Source organism: Cinclus cinclus, chromosome 4 (assembly GCF_963662255.1).
Source record: "Cinclus cinclus chromosome 4, bCinCin1.1, whole genome shotgun sequence".
NCBI lineage: Eukaryota > Metazoa > Chordata > Aves > Passeriformes > Cinclidae > Cinclus > Cinclus cinclus.
This window is the reverse complement of record NC_085049.1, coordinates 913,096-929,966: the sequence shown is the minus strand read 5'-3', so window position 1 is coordinate 929,966 and position 16,871 is coordinate 913,096. Positions and strand designations below refer to the sequence as shown.

Below are 16,871 nucleotides of genomic sequence, written 5' to 3'. Positions count from 1 at the left end.
TTCTGACACTGTGCTGTGGTAGAGCTGAAATTCTCACTGAAGATATTTCATCAAAGTGATGTTGGTGTATCCTGTCCACTTTCCTAATTGAAACATGACTCTCAGCCAAAAAAATTGCCCTAAATTCATGTCAGTTCTTTACCAGTTTTTGTCATCTCTCTGTCCATCCAAAAATACTGATGGAGAGAGTTATGAATTAAGAAAACTGTTGTTTTTTTTTGTTGTTGTTTTTTTTTTTTTTTTTTTTTTTTTTTAATTTGGCAAGCCAGTCCTTCCACTGCCTCGAGCCCTGTTTCCTGCACTTCCCAGCACAGATTTCTGACTTCCGTGGGGTGGCTTTTGGCAGCTGGAGCCTTCCAGACATTTCTTGGGGTTCGTGGCCCCCTCAGCTCTCCTGGGCTGATCTCCAGAGGGACGAGCAGGTCCAAGACACCAAACAGAATTCCTCCCACAGCAGGGGCCAGAGGAGCAAACCTGGGGTAGCTCTACGAAAAGTTTGTGTTGTGGTTGTTGCGAGAGTCCAAATCAAATTCACAGCAACATTAGGAATGTCTAGAGAGGAGCAGTTTTGTTCTAGGGGCTCCTCTCTTGGGAAAAAAGCTTGGGTTGGGGTGCCATTAAATAGTTTATTCCTAATGCACTAAAATTGGGCTTTTCCAGAATGTACCAAAATGAGTTTTGATGTTGAAAACTGGATCACTGCTCCTTTTGCTTGAAGATCCTACTTTTTGTTCTCATATTCCCAAAAATAAGACTTCTTGTGCTTTGAAGGGATGTTGCTTTCCAGACTGAAAGCACTGTTGCCTATTTTTGGAGAGAACTGGAAAATGCCTTGTATAGCAGTCCAGATCCTCACACTTACTCTCTGAAATTAAGTGTTTAAAATCCAGGCATTGAAGGAGCACTGTAAGAAGGAAAACTACCACTAGACAGTTTGGGTTTGGTGTTGGTTTTCCCCCAAGAAAACAAAGGGTTTTTCCAGCTGGAGCTGTGTGGAAATCCCTTGCTCCCTCTTGTGGGCTCCTCTTTCTGAACTCACAAAGTGCCAGTGCCATGTTGCTCCTCAGGGATTTTTCCTCCTTATCCTGAGAAACTTTATTCTGTATTCACTTTCAGTGTTTTTAATGTGTGGTTCTCTGGAGCTCTTTTCTTCACTTCTTTGCCTTGGGGAAGTTCTGTGGCTGTGGGTGAGAGCAAGCAGGGGTTTAGGAGGGTTTTGTGCTTGGGCTTTGTTTAACTCACGGGGCTTGTGAGAAAATCAAAACACTGGATGAATATTTAACCTCTTGTAAGGCTGACTTCTGGAGAAGTGTAAGAAACAGAAGCAAACAGGGACATACAAAAAAAACCAAACTTGTGATGTTCAGTGGTTTGTTTTCTTTGAAGTATTACTAATAGAAACGGTTCCCAGGAATGGTTCAAGTTTCCCAAACTGACCTAAGGTGATCTGTGGAATTACCTGAAAAATACCCATTTGAGTTGGACTTTATTTCCATAATGCATATAATCTTGGGTCTTAAATGCTATTCTTCATCCCTTCCTAAGGCTGTATTGTACAGCTTGGTCATAAAAGTAAAGCAATAAAATAACTGGAGGCCTCAGACCTGTGGAAGGTGGGATGGAAAATTATATTTCTCATGTTTGTGCAGATTTATTTTGTAAAAGGTGATTATTTCTGAGATAGTTCAGTTAACATGGGTTTGTCATCATTTTCTCCTCTCAATTTTGACACATACATTTGGAGAATTATTTTTAAAACTACGTTTTCTGGAGGGCATGTTTTGATTCTTTCCCTGAGCTCAACTGGCTGCCCATGTGCAGGTAATGACATCCTAAGGGCTGGAATCGTTTTTCCTTGAGTTAATTCAATATCATCAATTTGATACGCACGTCAGGGAAAGTTTGAGGACTGCACAGGCTTTGTCCTGCAAAACCCTCGATTATTTTTGTCCTTAATACAGAATGTTTGACTTTTATGGCATTTGCTGGCTTGAGCAGTCGAGAGCTAACCCTTCATTTTGTATTTCAGTTGGGGGAGATGGTGTCTCTTGTGTTGTACCACTGCCAGAGTTTCTGTAAGGCGCTTGGAAGGTGCACCTGCTTCACTGGAGAAGTGCACCTCTTCCAAGGCATGCCTTGTTTTTGTGCAGTGTCGTTTGGGGTGCCAATTAACCTTTTCTCTGCTCTTCGGTGCGCCGGTGCAGCCGGAGGAGCTGACCCTGCTGCTCATAAAGCTGAGACGGCAGCAGGCAGAGCTGAGCAGTATCCGGGAGCACACACTAGCACAGCTCATGCAGCTAAAGCTTGAGGCCAGCAGCCCAAAGGTCAGCTATTCTGCAGTGTGTGTCCTGCTCCATCCTCACTAACCCACGGCCATTCATTAACACCAGTTCGCATCCTGCAAAAGTTCCCCGCTCCCGCGCGAGTGCAGTAGAGTAACATCAACCCTTGGTGTGTGTGGTGTTCTATCAACCCTTGGAGATGTAACCCTTGGTGTGTGTGGTGTTCTATCAACCCTTGGAGATGTAACCCTTGGTGTGTGTGGTGTTCTATCAACCCTTGGAGATGTAACCCTTGGTGTGTGTGGTGTTCTATCAACCCTTGGAGATGTAACCCTTGGTGTGTGTGGTGTTCTATCAACCCTTGGAGATGTAACCCTTGGTGTGTGTGGTGTTCTATCAACCCTTGGAGATGTAACCCTTGGTGTGTGTGGTGTTCTATCAACCCTTGGAGATGTAACCCTTGGTGTGTGTGGTGTTCTATCCACCCTTGGAGATGTAACCCTTGGTGTGTGTGGTGTTATCAACCCTTGGAGATGTAACCCTTGGTGTGTGTGGTGTTCTGTCAACCCTTGGAGATGTAACCCTTGGTGTGTGTGGTGTTATCAGCCCTTTGAGATGTAACCCTTGGTGTGTGTGGTGTTCTGTCAACCCTTGGAGATGTAACCCTTGGTGTGTGTGGTGTTCTATCAACCCTTGGAGATGTAACCCTTGGTGTGTGTGGTGTTCTATCAACCCTTGGAGATGTAACCCTTGGTGTGTGTGGTGTTCTATCCACCCTTGGAGATGTAACCCTTGGTGTGTGTGGTGTTATCAACCCTTGGAGATGTAACCCTTGGTGTGTGTGGTGTTCTGTCAACCCTTGGAGATGTAACCCTTGGTGTGTGTGGTGTTATCAGCCCTTTGAGATGTAACCCTTGGTGTGTGTGGTGTTCTGTCAACCCTTGGAGATGTAACCCTTGGTGTGTGTGGTGTTATCAGCCCTTTGAGATGTAAACCTTGGTGTGTGTGGTGTTCTATCAACCCTTGGAGATGTAACCCTTGGTGTGTGTGGTGTTCTATCAACCCTTGGAGATGTAACCCTTGGTGTGTGTGGTGTTCTATCAACCCTTGGAGATGTAACCCTTGGTGTGTGTGGTGTTCTATCAACCCTTGGAGATGTAACCCTTGGTGTGTGTGGTGTTCTATCAACCCTTGGAGATGTAACCCTTGGTGTGTGTGGTGTTCTATCAACCCTTTGAGATGTAACCCTTGGTGTGTGTGGTGTTCTATCAACCCTTGGAGATGTAACCCTTGGTGTGTGTGGTGTTCTATCCACCCTTGGAGATGTAACCCTTGGTGTGTGTGGTGTTATCAACCCTTGGAGATGTAACCCTTGGTGTGTGTGGTGTTCTGTCAACCCTTGGAGATGTAACCCTTGGTGTGTGTGGTGTTATCAGCCCTTTGAGATGTAACCCTTGGTGTGTGTGGTGTTATCAGCCCTTTGAGATGTAACCCTTGGTGTGTGTGGTGTTCTATCAACCCTTGGAGATGTAACCCTTGGTGTGTGTGGTGTTCTATCAACCCTTGGAGATGTAACCCTTGGTGTGTGTGGTGTTCTATCCACCCTTGGAGATGTAACCCTTGGTGTGTGTGGCGTTATCAACCCTTGGAGATGTAACCCTTGGTGTGTGTGGTGTTATCAACCCTTTGAGATGTAACCCTTGGTGTGTGTGGTGTTATCAACCCTTGGAGATGTAACCCTTGGTGTGTGTGGTGTTATCAGCCCTTTGAGATGTAACCCTTGGTGTGTGTGGTGTTCTATCAACCCTTTGAGATGTAACCCTTGGTGTGTGTGGTGTTCTGTCAGCCCTTTGAGATTTAATTTTTGGTGTGTATGTGGTGTTCTGCTATCAACCCTTTGAGGTGTCACTTTTTGAAATAAGCCAAATCAAAATTACCTGGGGACATTTCAAAGTGTGCTGCAGCTCACATTTAAGATGAAGTGGTTTTAATCTATCAGTATTACAAACAAAATTAGTCATGACAGATGGAGATTAATCTGTTGTTTATGCAGCCTCCTATCATATACCACCTTATTTGAGATATGTCTATGGAAAGCAGGACGTGTTGAAAACATGGTTCTATCAAAGGGTTCATAGTTACCTGTGTAGTGGACATTTACATAATCTTGCTGTATTTTAAATGTAAACCAAAATGAAATGTGGTAGTTCTCAGTCTGATTTGTAGAAAACTTTAATAATTTCTGTTTCAGGCTCAAAACCTGTTAACAGTTCACCAAAAATGCAGTTAAAAACAGCATTATATTTCTCCATAAAAACTGTCTATCATTGTCTAGTTTACATCCTTTAAAGCTCTTTTCATGCATTCTGCACCTTCTGTCCTTTTCCCCTCTGCTGCCTGCTAGAATGAGATTCTTTCACATCACCTTCAAAGGAATGCCATATATTTGGATCACCAGGTGGGATTTGCAATTTACTTGTGCATTTATATTTCTTAATGCTTTTTGCCTGCTCCTATTAAAGCTGGAAATATTTGGGGAGAAGGATTTGCAGTGGTTTTTATGAAGTTGGATGATGCCCACAGCACAGAATATCTTGATCTATCCAAAATTTGAACTGTTACGGGAAAAAAAATCCCTGAATTTATAATTTGCCAGAAAACAGTAGCCAATCACCAATTCATTTTTCTGTTCTAAATATGTTCCTAATTTCCTTTTAATAATAACACTAACTGTAGCATTTTATCTTCTTTAACCAGTCCTGATATGTTTCCAAGCTCATATGACACACATGCAATTTATAAAAACTGGGTACTTCTGAGAATTTAGGTTTTTCAAATTACAAAGAGTTAGATGTTTCTACAGGACATTAAATGAAGAGGAGGTCAAACTTGAAGAAATATTTTAAACAAATCATAACGTGGCTCCTTTTCTCATTTTTCTCAGTTCGTTCTGACAGATTTATATAAGACTTTAATTCTTTCCAGTTCCTGGTATCTTATGGAGTGAGGGTACAGTTCTGTCTTCACTAACATAATTGATTGCCAAGTGAAGAATTGCAATATCACATACCTCTCTTCATGACCAAATGGGATTTCTGTACAAGTTGTGTTTGAGAAGTTTTGAAGTGGATTTTTTTTTTTTTGCTATCAGTTATAAGACAGTCATAAGTGCTTAGAATTAAAATAAGCAACTAAATGACCATTGGTTAAAAATATAAAAGTTGCTTTTTGTAAAAGTCTCTTTTATTGAAAGTTTAGAGCCTCACACTTAAATCCAACTGTTAGAACTTTTATATTCTGTGTTCTCCTCTGCTGGTGTTTCAGTGGGTTATTAAAAACCCCAGCTGTGCACAGAGACACACAGTACACACTCTCACATGGGCTTGGCTCACACAGTGACTTTATTTTCCTATTACCCCTTGAAAACAGGGTGGGAATTGTGACCACTTTGATGGCAATGCATTTCTCAACATCTCTGTATTGTTCTATTTAAGAGGCTGCAGGAGGTCCAAAAAAGTAGGGGCTTACTGCTTGCTAAAATAGACCAAAATATTTCATCCAACTCAAATATTTCCAGTCTGTAATGTTTTGGAATAAGGGAGTGATTCTGTCTTCAGCAGTGTAATTGTCAAGAAAGGATAACTCGATGTGAAGTGTGAAAGTGTTGTTATTGCTTGGGTAGCCAAGCCTGTGACTGTGATGGACAGGATTAAATGGGGGGAATTGTCTGTGTGCAGGATGCAAAATAGTAAAAATTATTTTCCTTATAATTGCACCAGATAGAATTTAGAAATGTGATGTGGTAAACATTAATTTAGGAAAGTGTACAAGTCTTACAGTTGTGCCATGCCAGAGGTGTAAAGAGTCAGTACAACTTGGAAATCAAGTCTAAAATATATTACCTTAATCACAAAACCCTGCAAGAGCCAGTTGGAATACTCGTTTCTCTTGCTTTATAATACTATATATCAATTTCCCTTTATGTTGGAAAGCACCAAAAAAATCAAAATTTCTTTCAGTGTAATTGAGGCCTTTCCTCCTTGTTACCAGTGTGCAAAATCACTTACCCTGTCTGGATTTTCATGTCCTTTGTACTTAAATTAGGTATTTCCACTTGTATTTAATCTCTGCAAAGAGTGTCAAAACCTGCTTTGCTTATAGCACACGGTGGGACTCCAGCCCCTGTGGCTTCAACTCTCACCCTCTTGGTCACAAAGAATTCACACATTACTTATTATTACCTACATTATTTATTGTACACAACAATAAATTGTAAGTTTGTTGCCAGGTTGCACAGGTGACTTTTCAGGCAGGCTAAAATTCATATGTAAAGGAGGTAATTTACATTCTGTTGCAGTGAGCTGGCTGCTGGTTAGGTGGTTTTCTTGTCAAGGATCAAGAATGTTCAGTCACCTTCTTGAAATCATGCTTTGTTTTTGTGCTGCTGTTTCCTTTGGCAATGCTCAGAAATTCTCGTGTTACACTTCTTGATGGTTTGGAATTAATGCTTTCAGAATTTTTGTTGTTGCTGTTGGACTTCAGAGAAAGAGTGGGGGAAAAGACTGAAAAGATTTGGCACACAGATAGCCACAGATTTGATGTCTTATGGCCAAATAAATGGTTGTCCAGCAATCTTTTGTTTTTAAACCACTCTGCTGGCTCAAGGTTTGCAGAGTTGGGACAGAGATGAAGGTAAAATTTAGGAAGTAGTTCTTGACATAGCCAGCAGCCTTAGGAAACCATGGTTTGTTTGCCAGCATGGAACACTGAGCTCAGTCTTCTGCATTATCAGATTTTAAAGAAGCACTTTTTGTGTGCTACTAAATGCAAGCCAGCTGTTTCTTTAATTTATTTGTACCCAGTAATTACAAAAAATGTAACCAAAACTTAACATTAGGTTGGGTGTTTTTCCCAAGTAAAAGCTAGATGTGCTTTTTTTCTCCTTTGCAAATAAAGCCATGGCAGAAGGTCCCACTTGAACCTTTCTGATATAATCCAGAATTCCAGCACACCAGTCTTTTAGTACACTTCTGATTTTTATCTTCATAGTAAAGCTTTCCTTTGGATGAAAATCCCTTTACTATTCAGCTCATATATATATATACACACACACACACACACACACACACACATGCATCAATGCAGAGTGAAAGATCATACTTCACACACTTCATGCAACCATACCTGGAACAGGTATTGGTAAGGTTTCCAACAGGTCCTAAAGTTTCCAGCAAAAATAGGAGGAGAATTGTGCATTAAGTGACTTTTCAGTTTTCTTCTGGAGAAGAAAGCCACCTGCTTTCATAGTTTCCCCGTTATTGTTAGAAAAGTCTCCTTTTTAAAACCAAAATCCCATACGTTTTTCTGTGTTGCACACTTTTCTGAAACCCTAAATGTATGCAGTGTGTAATAAGATACCCGATTTTGACTTCTGCGTGCTTAACAGTAAATTCTAATCATTATAGAAAATGTCTGACCAGTTCCAAAATAGATTCACTCCTGTGTATGGGGGTGGATAAATGCAGCAGGCAATAATTCAAAGTTCCAAAGGATATAAATCAGTGCAGTACATGAAGGCATTTTGTGATACGTGGACATAAGTCTGTTCACAAGCTGGGAATGCTGATATCTTTTTAATGTACCCCGAGTTATTAAAGCTATAATTTAAAAGGGTTTCTGATAAAGGTTTGAGTGTTCCTGCTGCAAAATCCAATAAACCTTTTCATGTCAATGCCATTTAAAGCCAAACTTATTTTAAGCTTTTTTTTTTTTTTTTTAAAAAGGGAGAGTGTTGATGAATGAATATTACATTGGTGTCGAGCATTTACGGTTTTTCAATATATTTGTTTGATATTATTAAGCTTTTCAGATGTTGATATTACTGAATGATGGAATATATAAAAAGCATGGGTTAAAATGTAATCTACTGCATTATTAGAAAGAATTAAAGTAGAGGCTGTATTTTACAGTGTCGTCTTTCAAATCTAGCCATGCTGTAAACTGATGTTTGCTGTATGCTCCTCCTGATTTGAAATAGATGAAAGAGAATGAACCTTTAATCACCATGGTTCACACTATGATTGAGAACTCGGCGCTAAGACCACAACTGTACCATCAAGTAAGGTCTTGGATAGTGAATGAAATTGCTTTATCATCTGCGAAAACTTTCCTTAGTGACAGTTTTGGTTGTTCCTCAGATTTATTCATGACATCGGTGTTTCTCTCCTTTGCTTTGGACACCCACAAGTCATCCATGCTTCCTGAAACGCTGCAGTGTCGTCAGCATGGCTTCTGCTGCCTTTTGTTGTTCAGTAAATGTCCCCTTCAGAATAACTCCTATCTGTCTAGACTATTTAATCACTTGGTGCTTTATGCAGGTGTCCAGTAAATTCATGAAACTTCCAGTAAGCTTCCAACATTTGTCTTAGCATGATTCTCTGCAATTAGTGTTCAAAGGTGCTTCTTTCTTTTGACCACTACAAAAGCATGTGAGTGGTGTTTACCTGGTCATTTCTGGCAATTTTGTTTTGTTCTAGGAAGTGGATTTACAAGTTTTTGTTTGCACCTACCAAGCCTTTAGCCACTGAAGAAAGAAAGGATCAAAATTACTTTGATCTGGGGCCTGTAAATCCAAAAGGCAGTGTCTGTTCATAAAGTCACAGCAGACTTTACTGTGCACACTTTGCAGAGTTTCTAGTGCTGGTTGGCAATGGTAAGATGGAAGAAGAAGTGGAAATGTGAATGGAAATATTGTCTGTGAGGTGGGACCTGCACTAACTTATGAGCATGGCCAATCCCTCTGCGTTGGCACCGTGGGGCATTTCGGGTGCTGGGGCTGAACTGAGCAGCCCCTGTCGTGCCAGGGGATGTTCCACAGGTCTCTTGCCTCAAGCACAGTGAAGGTGCTGCTCTCACTAAGGAGTGTCTGGGCAGTTCCCTTGCACTTCCAGGTATGCCCTTGTTATTTGCCAAAATGATGCTTAAAGCTTGCTCAGTTTGAAGAAAAGGGGATGTTCTGCCATGTAAAACAGATGTTTATTGCTGCCATGTTTCTAAAAAAGTGCTGCAGCTTAATCACATTTCATTTTTTTGAAGTCAGCTCCACGCCTTAAGTTTGTTTCTGATGCAGAAATGTTCCCCCAAAAAATCTCAGCTTTCCAGAGGTTGGGTTGTAGTGGCTGACCTCATGACCATCAGATCTGTGCTCCTACCTGCAGAGCAGGAGCTTTCACATGGAACCTGGAGGAGCTGCTTGGAGGGCAGTGAGACAGCTAAGGTGCCCTCGAGCCCTAAATGAAATCTTAGGGGTTTGTTGTAAATTTTTAAGAAGTCTGACTGTTAAGAGTTTTTTTTCAAATCAAGTCAATTTTGTGTGATAGAGTATGTAAGACAAATAAATCAAGAGGTGTATAATGAGCAGAGGTGGTTTAGATGTGTCAGGGGAAACTAGCCCGAGCTTCTAATATCAAATAGAATTAAAATAAGCTTGAGGGCTCTCTGTGCCTGGTTAATCTGCTGCTGCCTTTGGGAGTGCCAGGAAATTCCCAGGTGAGGAAGCTCTGCTGCCAGCTGCAGGATCTGCCTTCACCTTTCAGGCACATCTGATGCTTCCCACCTGGCACTGAATAAACTCTTTTTTGACATCCTTGTCACAGAAACAGTGGCTTTTACAGGTCGTGAGGACTGAATAACCTGCTGCCACCAGAGATGTGGTTTCTTCAGGTTAGGGTGCCTGTGACATGCTGGAAGGCTCCTGCAGAGGCTGCTTTCATCTCCTGCTTTCAGGGATAAAGTTTCCTGTACTAGATGTTGCATTGACTGATTTTCAGCATAGGCTAAAAATACACTCAAAATTTCACTGCCTAAATAGTCTTCTAAACTTTTTTGTAACGCAAAACCAACCTGTTTAAAATTCTGGCAGCTTATTTAAAGTCTAAGCAACGTATCATTTTTTATTCAAATAAAATAAATTGGTTTAACAGTCGTCTTTCCTGCTGCAGTTTTAAAGACATGTAAATAATTGGGAGAAGCCTCTGTGCAAGTGACTGAAACTTGTTTGGTTGTCAGGGTGCTAAAATAGTTTGTGATGACTGCAACCAAAAGGATCTTTCTCAGCTTCAGTTCATTCAGCTCAATTTTATGTCTGAGCTCATTTAGAGTTAAGCAAAGGAAAGCAGAAGAAGTTTGTATTTAATTTGTCTTGTTTACTTTTTGTAATGATTATTGGTTTTCTAGTAAAACAGCAAAAGCATCTACTATTTCAAATGTGTTATTTATAAGGCACTTTAGTGATTTTGTTGCATCTTCAGAGTTACTTAATCACTTGACTTACATCAGTCTGCTCTGCAGACTGTGCTGTAAATTCACAGGCACAAGGCAGGGAAATTATTCCATACATACAGACAAGAAAAAAAAGCATTCTTACAGACTAGATCCATTTCTACCATGGTTTCTGTTTCTTTTGTTTCTTTCTAATACTAGATGAGGAGTGTTAATCTTGTTCTCTGATATTTTTCTCTAAAGCAGTACAAGCTGACTTTAAAAAGCAAAATTTTCCTCAATTTCTCTTATGTGTGTGGGTCCCCTTAAGAAGAAAAAATCTGAGTGCAACAAGCTAACATCCAGGTATTGCCATAGAAAACTGTTCTTAATACATTAAAACACAGAAAAATAACCCTTAAGATTGTTGTTCCTGTAAGGATAGGGAGGTTTTGCTTATGGCTTATTATTATTATTGTTATAGGAGCTGCATACATTTAAATTGTTACACAGGTTAGATTTTGAGACGTTTCAGGTTCTGTTATGAACACAAGGTGATTGTGTTCAATCTAAAAATCTTTTCAATTTGTATCTGAAGTGTTTTATGTCACAGAATTCAAAATTGGGGGAAAACCTTGTTTAATGGGGCTAAATGCCCATTTGCCCTGCTTCCTGATAGCAAGAAGTAGTTTTAAAAGCAAGAAGTAAACAAAAAAGCCTCTTGGAAGTCTTGATTTTAATCTTGTGCTCCACAACAAAATGTCCTAGGTTGTCCTGCTTTAATTTCCTGAGTGCAGTGTCCTGCAGAGTGCTTTTGGGGTGTGGAACATCCTCCTAGATATTTACTGAATCAAAATTGTGGAATCTGCAAATGGCTGACAAAGGAATGAAATAATGCTGCCACTTCAATGTTCTTAATATCAACTCCTTAAACAGCTTCAGCCCCTTGTGTCTCAGCCACATCTTAGTGTGTCCACCACAGGGATCTCTCCCTCTTTGGGAATCATCTGGGACAGAGGGGGGGACTGTGCAGCTGATGGCAGATGATTTCTCACCCGAGAGGGACGTTCAGTTGAGGTCACTTTGGCTTTTTCACCTGCAAGACGCAGTTTGGCCAAACTCTGCACGTGCCTTTGAGGAACGGTAATTTCTGTTTGCGGGTCGTGGCTGGGAGGTTTCGGGTGCCTTTCCCCAGCTTTCGAGGATGGATTTGGTGTGTTCACAAGGCAGGTGCCCAGGGGAAGGGAGGCCAGCAGAGCTCCCGCGGCTGCTTCAGCAGATGGCACTCTTGCTCTGGAGTCACTGCCCTGGCAAAGGCTCTGCGGGAGTGCCATAAAGAACGTTTTGGTAGCTCTGGGGTGCCCTGCAGGGTCCCGAGGCTGTTAGCCCTGCCTGGGATGCGACTGTGATGTGTAGTTGTGTTCTGCCTGCTGCTGCTGCTGCCCTTCCAGCAGGGTGGGATCCCAGCCCTGTCCTCTCCCCTCCAGCATGTACCGCTGTGCTGTGAGAAGCGGAGCTGCTCTTCTCCCGCAGATGGAGTCAGGCATTCAAGTTATTCGTGTATCTGGAGTCAGATATTCATGTCGTTTGGGCAGGTTCTGTGCTGAGGCTGTGCGGGATGCTGCAGTGGAAATGTTCGATATTAAATGTTAAATGTTAAAATGAAGGGGCTCTCCAGTGCCTGTCGTGTGGAGCTGGTGCTGCTGGCCACAGCAAGAAGTCGGGAGCAATTTGAGAAGTGTGATAGGATTTTAATAGGAAGACTTAGCACAGCTGTGGTGTTCTCTGAAAATGTGTTTTCCTTCTTTGAATACTTCAGATGTATTCCTTTCAGGAGGTACAGAGGGGTAGGGATGCTGAATTGGCAAACTGTTTTAAACCTGGCTATAATTAAAGTTGAAATGACAAAAAAAAGAAAGAAATTAATGTCTCTCCTTTTATGAAAGTATAAAAAATACTGGCTTGGAAAAGCAATATATTTTTCCAGCCAAGCCACATAAAATGCTGAGCAGTGACTTGGAAAGGTGTGTTTATCTAATAGGGGGATAATCTTCCTTCTGTAAAATCTTTCTGTTGTGAAATATAACTAGGTTTCCTCTGTAAGTTAAAGACATTTGGCCATGTTTATGAGTTTTATTTAAATATTTCCATTCCTCATTTTTCTCTCATTGTGATAAAATCAACAGTAAAACAACACAACTCTACAGTAGTGGGAGTTTAAATAGATATCTTAATTCGTGTGACATTCATGAGGTGCAAAAGTGCTGTGGCTTTTTTCATATTCCAACATTCATTTTCATGAAATGTCCATTCCAGAGAAAGTTATTTGTGTGCTTTTGATACACTATTCATCCTTCTGAATTGTCACCAGGTACATTTGCATGAGGTATGTGGACATAATATCGTGAAATGAAACACTTTAGTGTGCTGAAGATTTGTTTTATGTTTGGAATGCTTGTTCATGAACCCTTCCCTAGTCCTTTTATTTATAAGTGTCCCTTAACATGGACTTGTGTTTCAGTAATCTTTCTTGTACTAGTAAGTCACAATAACCTAATTATGACAGACACGTGGAAGGAAAGCATCTCTGTTGGGACTCTGTCCTCACAATGTTTTTAATTAAATAGAATATGAAATTTGGTAGTGATGTGTCCTTACTTGCTGTATAGGGTATTAAGTAGTTGCTGTGTGTGACAGTCCTCTCTGAAATGGGGAGCTGCTTTTTCTCTTGTAAAAATATTTAAAAATCGTGTTACTGGTCAGTAACAGAATAAAATAAGTTAAAAAATTAATGTGAGCTATATGAAAGTAGTTTGAGGTACTTTGCATCTGGACTAGGAGACAAGTTTGCCTAGGTCCAAAGGTAAAATAGAAGAGCTTCCCTTTGTGGCATTTCTGGTGATGCTCTGTTGAAGGGCAGGAAATCCTATGAAAAGTAGGAAATCCTATAAAAAATAGGAAATCCATATGAAAAGTGGTGGCATTTACTGGACGTATCTCTAACAAGATATTTACATACATGTTGTAAACTTGGGTCATTCTGCTCTGGTTTTGGCTTCACATCAGAACATCCTGCTTGTGAAACACCTGCCTTAGTGGGCCTGCAATGGCTAATTCAGAGTAGAATGAGCCCCTCTATTTCAAATTCACATAACAAAACTTAGACACGGTGATGCATCATTATTTAGATGTACTCTGGCAATTACATCTTCCTCCATAATCCATGTTTGATTGAGTTGTACGTGTTTGAAACTCCAGTTTGCATTAGAAACAGCGTATTAATTTAATGCAGCTCTGCTGACAGTCTGCTTGACATTCCATTTATTTACCCTCGTTAGTGTTTATTGGCTAAATATGTATCGTTCAATGTGGCAGGTTTACCTTTCAAGCAAAAGCTGATTTCTGTGTTAAAAGTTAAGCTGAGCAGCAGTTTTCATTTTCACAGTCCAACTAAGTTGTTTTATGGCAATATTATTCTTCCTTATAGTTAACACAAGAAGAATGTAGGGGTACACTATACAAATATAGAACTGAAGAGCTGGACATTGATGTAAGTCACCTGTATTCCTTCTTCCTTGTAAATGTTGGTATTTGTCTCTTTACTTTGACAGTAATGTTCCTCTTGGCTTTTGGGTTTGAAACCCACAGGTGATTGCCAGCACAAATTGCATCATGATCTAGAGGGACGTGTCTCTGTAATAAGCTTCTGACTCACAGGAAATATTACATTTTAGGCTGAAATTTTAACTATTTGATACGATCACCTGAAAATACATGGGACAGACTGTGAATGCATAAAATCATCTTTGTAATACTAAGCAATATGTAAATTAAAATGGAATCTAATACCTATTATTAAGTTGTAAAGATTTAGCTGTAGAATGCTAAATTACATGTTTTGAGCCACGCTGCTTCAAGTTATAATAGCACTTCATAGTTCCTTAAGAGGGTTTCTTAATTAATTTGAAAATGCAAGACTGATGCTTACGTAATTTTAGAATTCTTACTTTAAGAACATTTTCTACAGACTCGTGTAATGATTTGATCAAGTTAGATTCTGATGGCTGAAGATGTAAATAACAAACTGCTAATTGTGGCAATTTTCTGTTCTGCACTAGGCTAAGCTGAGCCGTTTATGTGAACAGGATAAAGTTGTGCAAGCACTGGAGGAGAAGCTTCAACAGCTACACAAGGAGAAAGTAGGACAATTGTATTTATTACCTAAAGTGGATGTTATTTTACATGCTTATTATCAGAACACTGATAGCTGAAATAAAAGGAAAATCAGCCCAGCGATGCAGAACATTAAAAATAATTCTTTTTATTCCAATAGTACACGCTTGAGCAAGCCTTGCTCTCAGCCAGCCAGGAGATAGAAATGAATGCAGATAAGCCAGCAGCCATCCAGAATGTGGTGCTCCAGAGGGATGACCTGCAGAATGGACTGCTCAGCACCTGCCGGGAGGTGTCCCGAGCCACTGCAGTGAGTGCCACTTCTTCCCAGCCAGCCTTCATCCACTTACTCTGCTCACATTCCTAAGTGCTTGGGCTTTGCTTATTTTTTTGCTGCATCCCAGCAAAAACTCTTTTCCTTGTTTGTGGTTTCGTCAAAGGTGGATGGAAAGTGATTTATCACTGCATTCATCGGGTGGTCTTTCTCTAATTTTATGTATTTTATTGTTATTTTTTAAATTTTTTTAACCAGGAATGGGTGCTTACTGACTTAATTAGTGTGGCAGTTATCACCTCTGAAATATGAGAAATTGATAACAGAAGAATTAAACAATACAAATAAGCTGTTTCATGTGATGGCAAAATAGTGTCAGGCACAAACTTTTTTTGACTTCTTTTAAAAGCAAAAGCAGCTGCAGGATAGCCACAGTCTCTCTAATAGTGGGCCGTTACATTTAAAAGATCTTTCAAATCATGCACTTCAAAAGTCTTTTAAAAGGGGGGGATAGGAAGGAAATTGCTGTTTACTGTCCTTTTCCAGTTTGTGATGATTTCTGTGCCGAAACAACAACGAATCATTTTTGCCTGCTTCCAGATACATCCAAAAAGGGATTTATTTCAGTGTCAGATTCCAGGGGGTAGCTGTGGTAAAACTGATGTGCTGTGAGCCCTGAAATCCTGGTTGTAGTCTGGATGTGGGACTGGCTTGTAGAAGGAATTGGACACGGAGAAGGGAACCAGGGGAAAAGCAAATCCCCAAGATACACTTTCCCTCATTAACTTTTTAATTTATTCTAAATGAGGAAATTGCTGCAGAAGGGATATGGTGGGGCTGACCTCAAAGGAGAAGAGATATATTTATTTTTTTCACCTTTTCCTTGTGGTGTTGGCAGTTGCAGCTGTGTAGAGCAGAGGTGTGCTCACTGCCCTGGGGCACTCCTGCTTGAGCTTCATTTCACAGAAACACAGAATAAAAAACATTTCAGAAACATTTCACAGTATTTCCCCTGCTTATTGCACTGCCTGTGCACACACATGCTGTGCACTCACACGTGTGTATTCTGGGTGATAAAAGAGACAAATTTCCATCCATTTCTGTGGCTTTTCTGCCTGGCTGGAAAGACAGCTTAAGATCCCCATGCCTGCTGACTATAAAGGCATTTTCTGAAGAATTTGCCCTTGCCTGTCTTTTTTCTTAGTGAAGAGACAAAATGCTGTTTGTTTGAAATTTCATTCAGTATCATTAGAAAATCAAAAACCTATTTAAACATTGCATTCTCTAAATTATCTATCTGTTTATTTATTACTGGTATCTATTTATGTGCTACTTCCTGAAGTTTCATGCCGCTGTAAAAAGAAAATGAAATACTTTTTTTTATTTAATTGAACATGGATGCATAATTCTTTACATTTGTTACATACTTAGGAACTGGAAAGAGCTTGGAGAGAATATGATAAATTGGAGTATGATGTGACTGTAACAAGGAACCACATGCAGGAGCAGCTCGATCGTCTTGGAGAAATTCAGGTGTGGCAAAGATCTTAAAGTATACTCAATGCACTTTGACTTTCTATGAGTTTTAAAACTACACAAATGAAAATAGGGGGATAAGCAGTGAACTAACGAACAAACTTGTAATTTCTTTTTCTGCCTTGTAAGTTCTGAAGAATTCTTCAGATTTTCTTTTTTTTTTTTTTTTTTTTTGTGTTATAATACTGGTGTTCCTCTGTCTGAAAGCTTCCTTTTTTTTGTTTTATCTTCACACAAATCCTTCCATTTAACGGACTACTTTAAAATTAAAAAAGTATTTTTAAAATAATTCACTTTATCAGAAGAAATCATTACAGAAGATGCCATGGGTATTGCTCCAGGCCTTA

At 40.1% G+C, this 16,871-nt stretch overlaps 1 protein-coding gene across 2 annotated transcripts in view; it reads left to right on the top strand.

Moving 5' to 3' along the window:
- LOC134043863 (pleckstrin homology domain-containing family A member 5-like) overlaps window positions 1-16,871 on the top strand; it is a 63,686-nt gene that overhangs the window by 33,876 nt on the left and 12,939 nt on the right. For both annotated transcript variants that reach the window (XM_062492600.1, XM_062492599.1), the window contains exons 9-15: window positions 2,205-2,324; window positions 4,687-4,740; window positions 8,320-8,400; window positions 14,029-14,091; window positions 14,660-14,740; window positions 14,875-15,024; window positions 16,420-16,521. In XM_062492600.1, coding sequence (XP_062348584.1) covers window positions 2,205-2,324; window positions 4,687-4,740; window positions 8,320-8,400; window positions 14,029-14,091; window positions 14,660-14,740; window positions 14,875-15,024; window positions 16,420-16,521 — 651 coding nt within the window. The remainder of the gene's footprint in view (window positions 1-2,204; window positions 2,325-4,686; window positions 4,741-8,319; window positions 8,401-14,028; window positions 14,092-14,659; window positions 14,741-14,874; window positions 15,025-16,419; window positions 16,522-16,871) is intronic.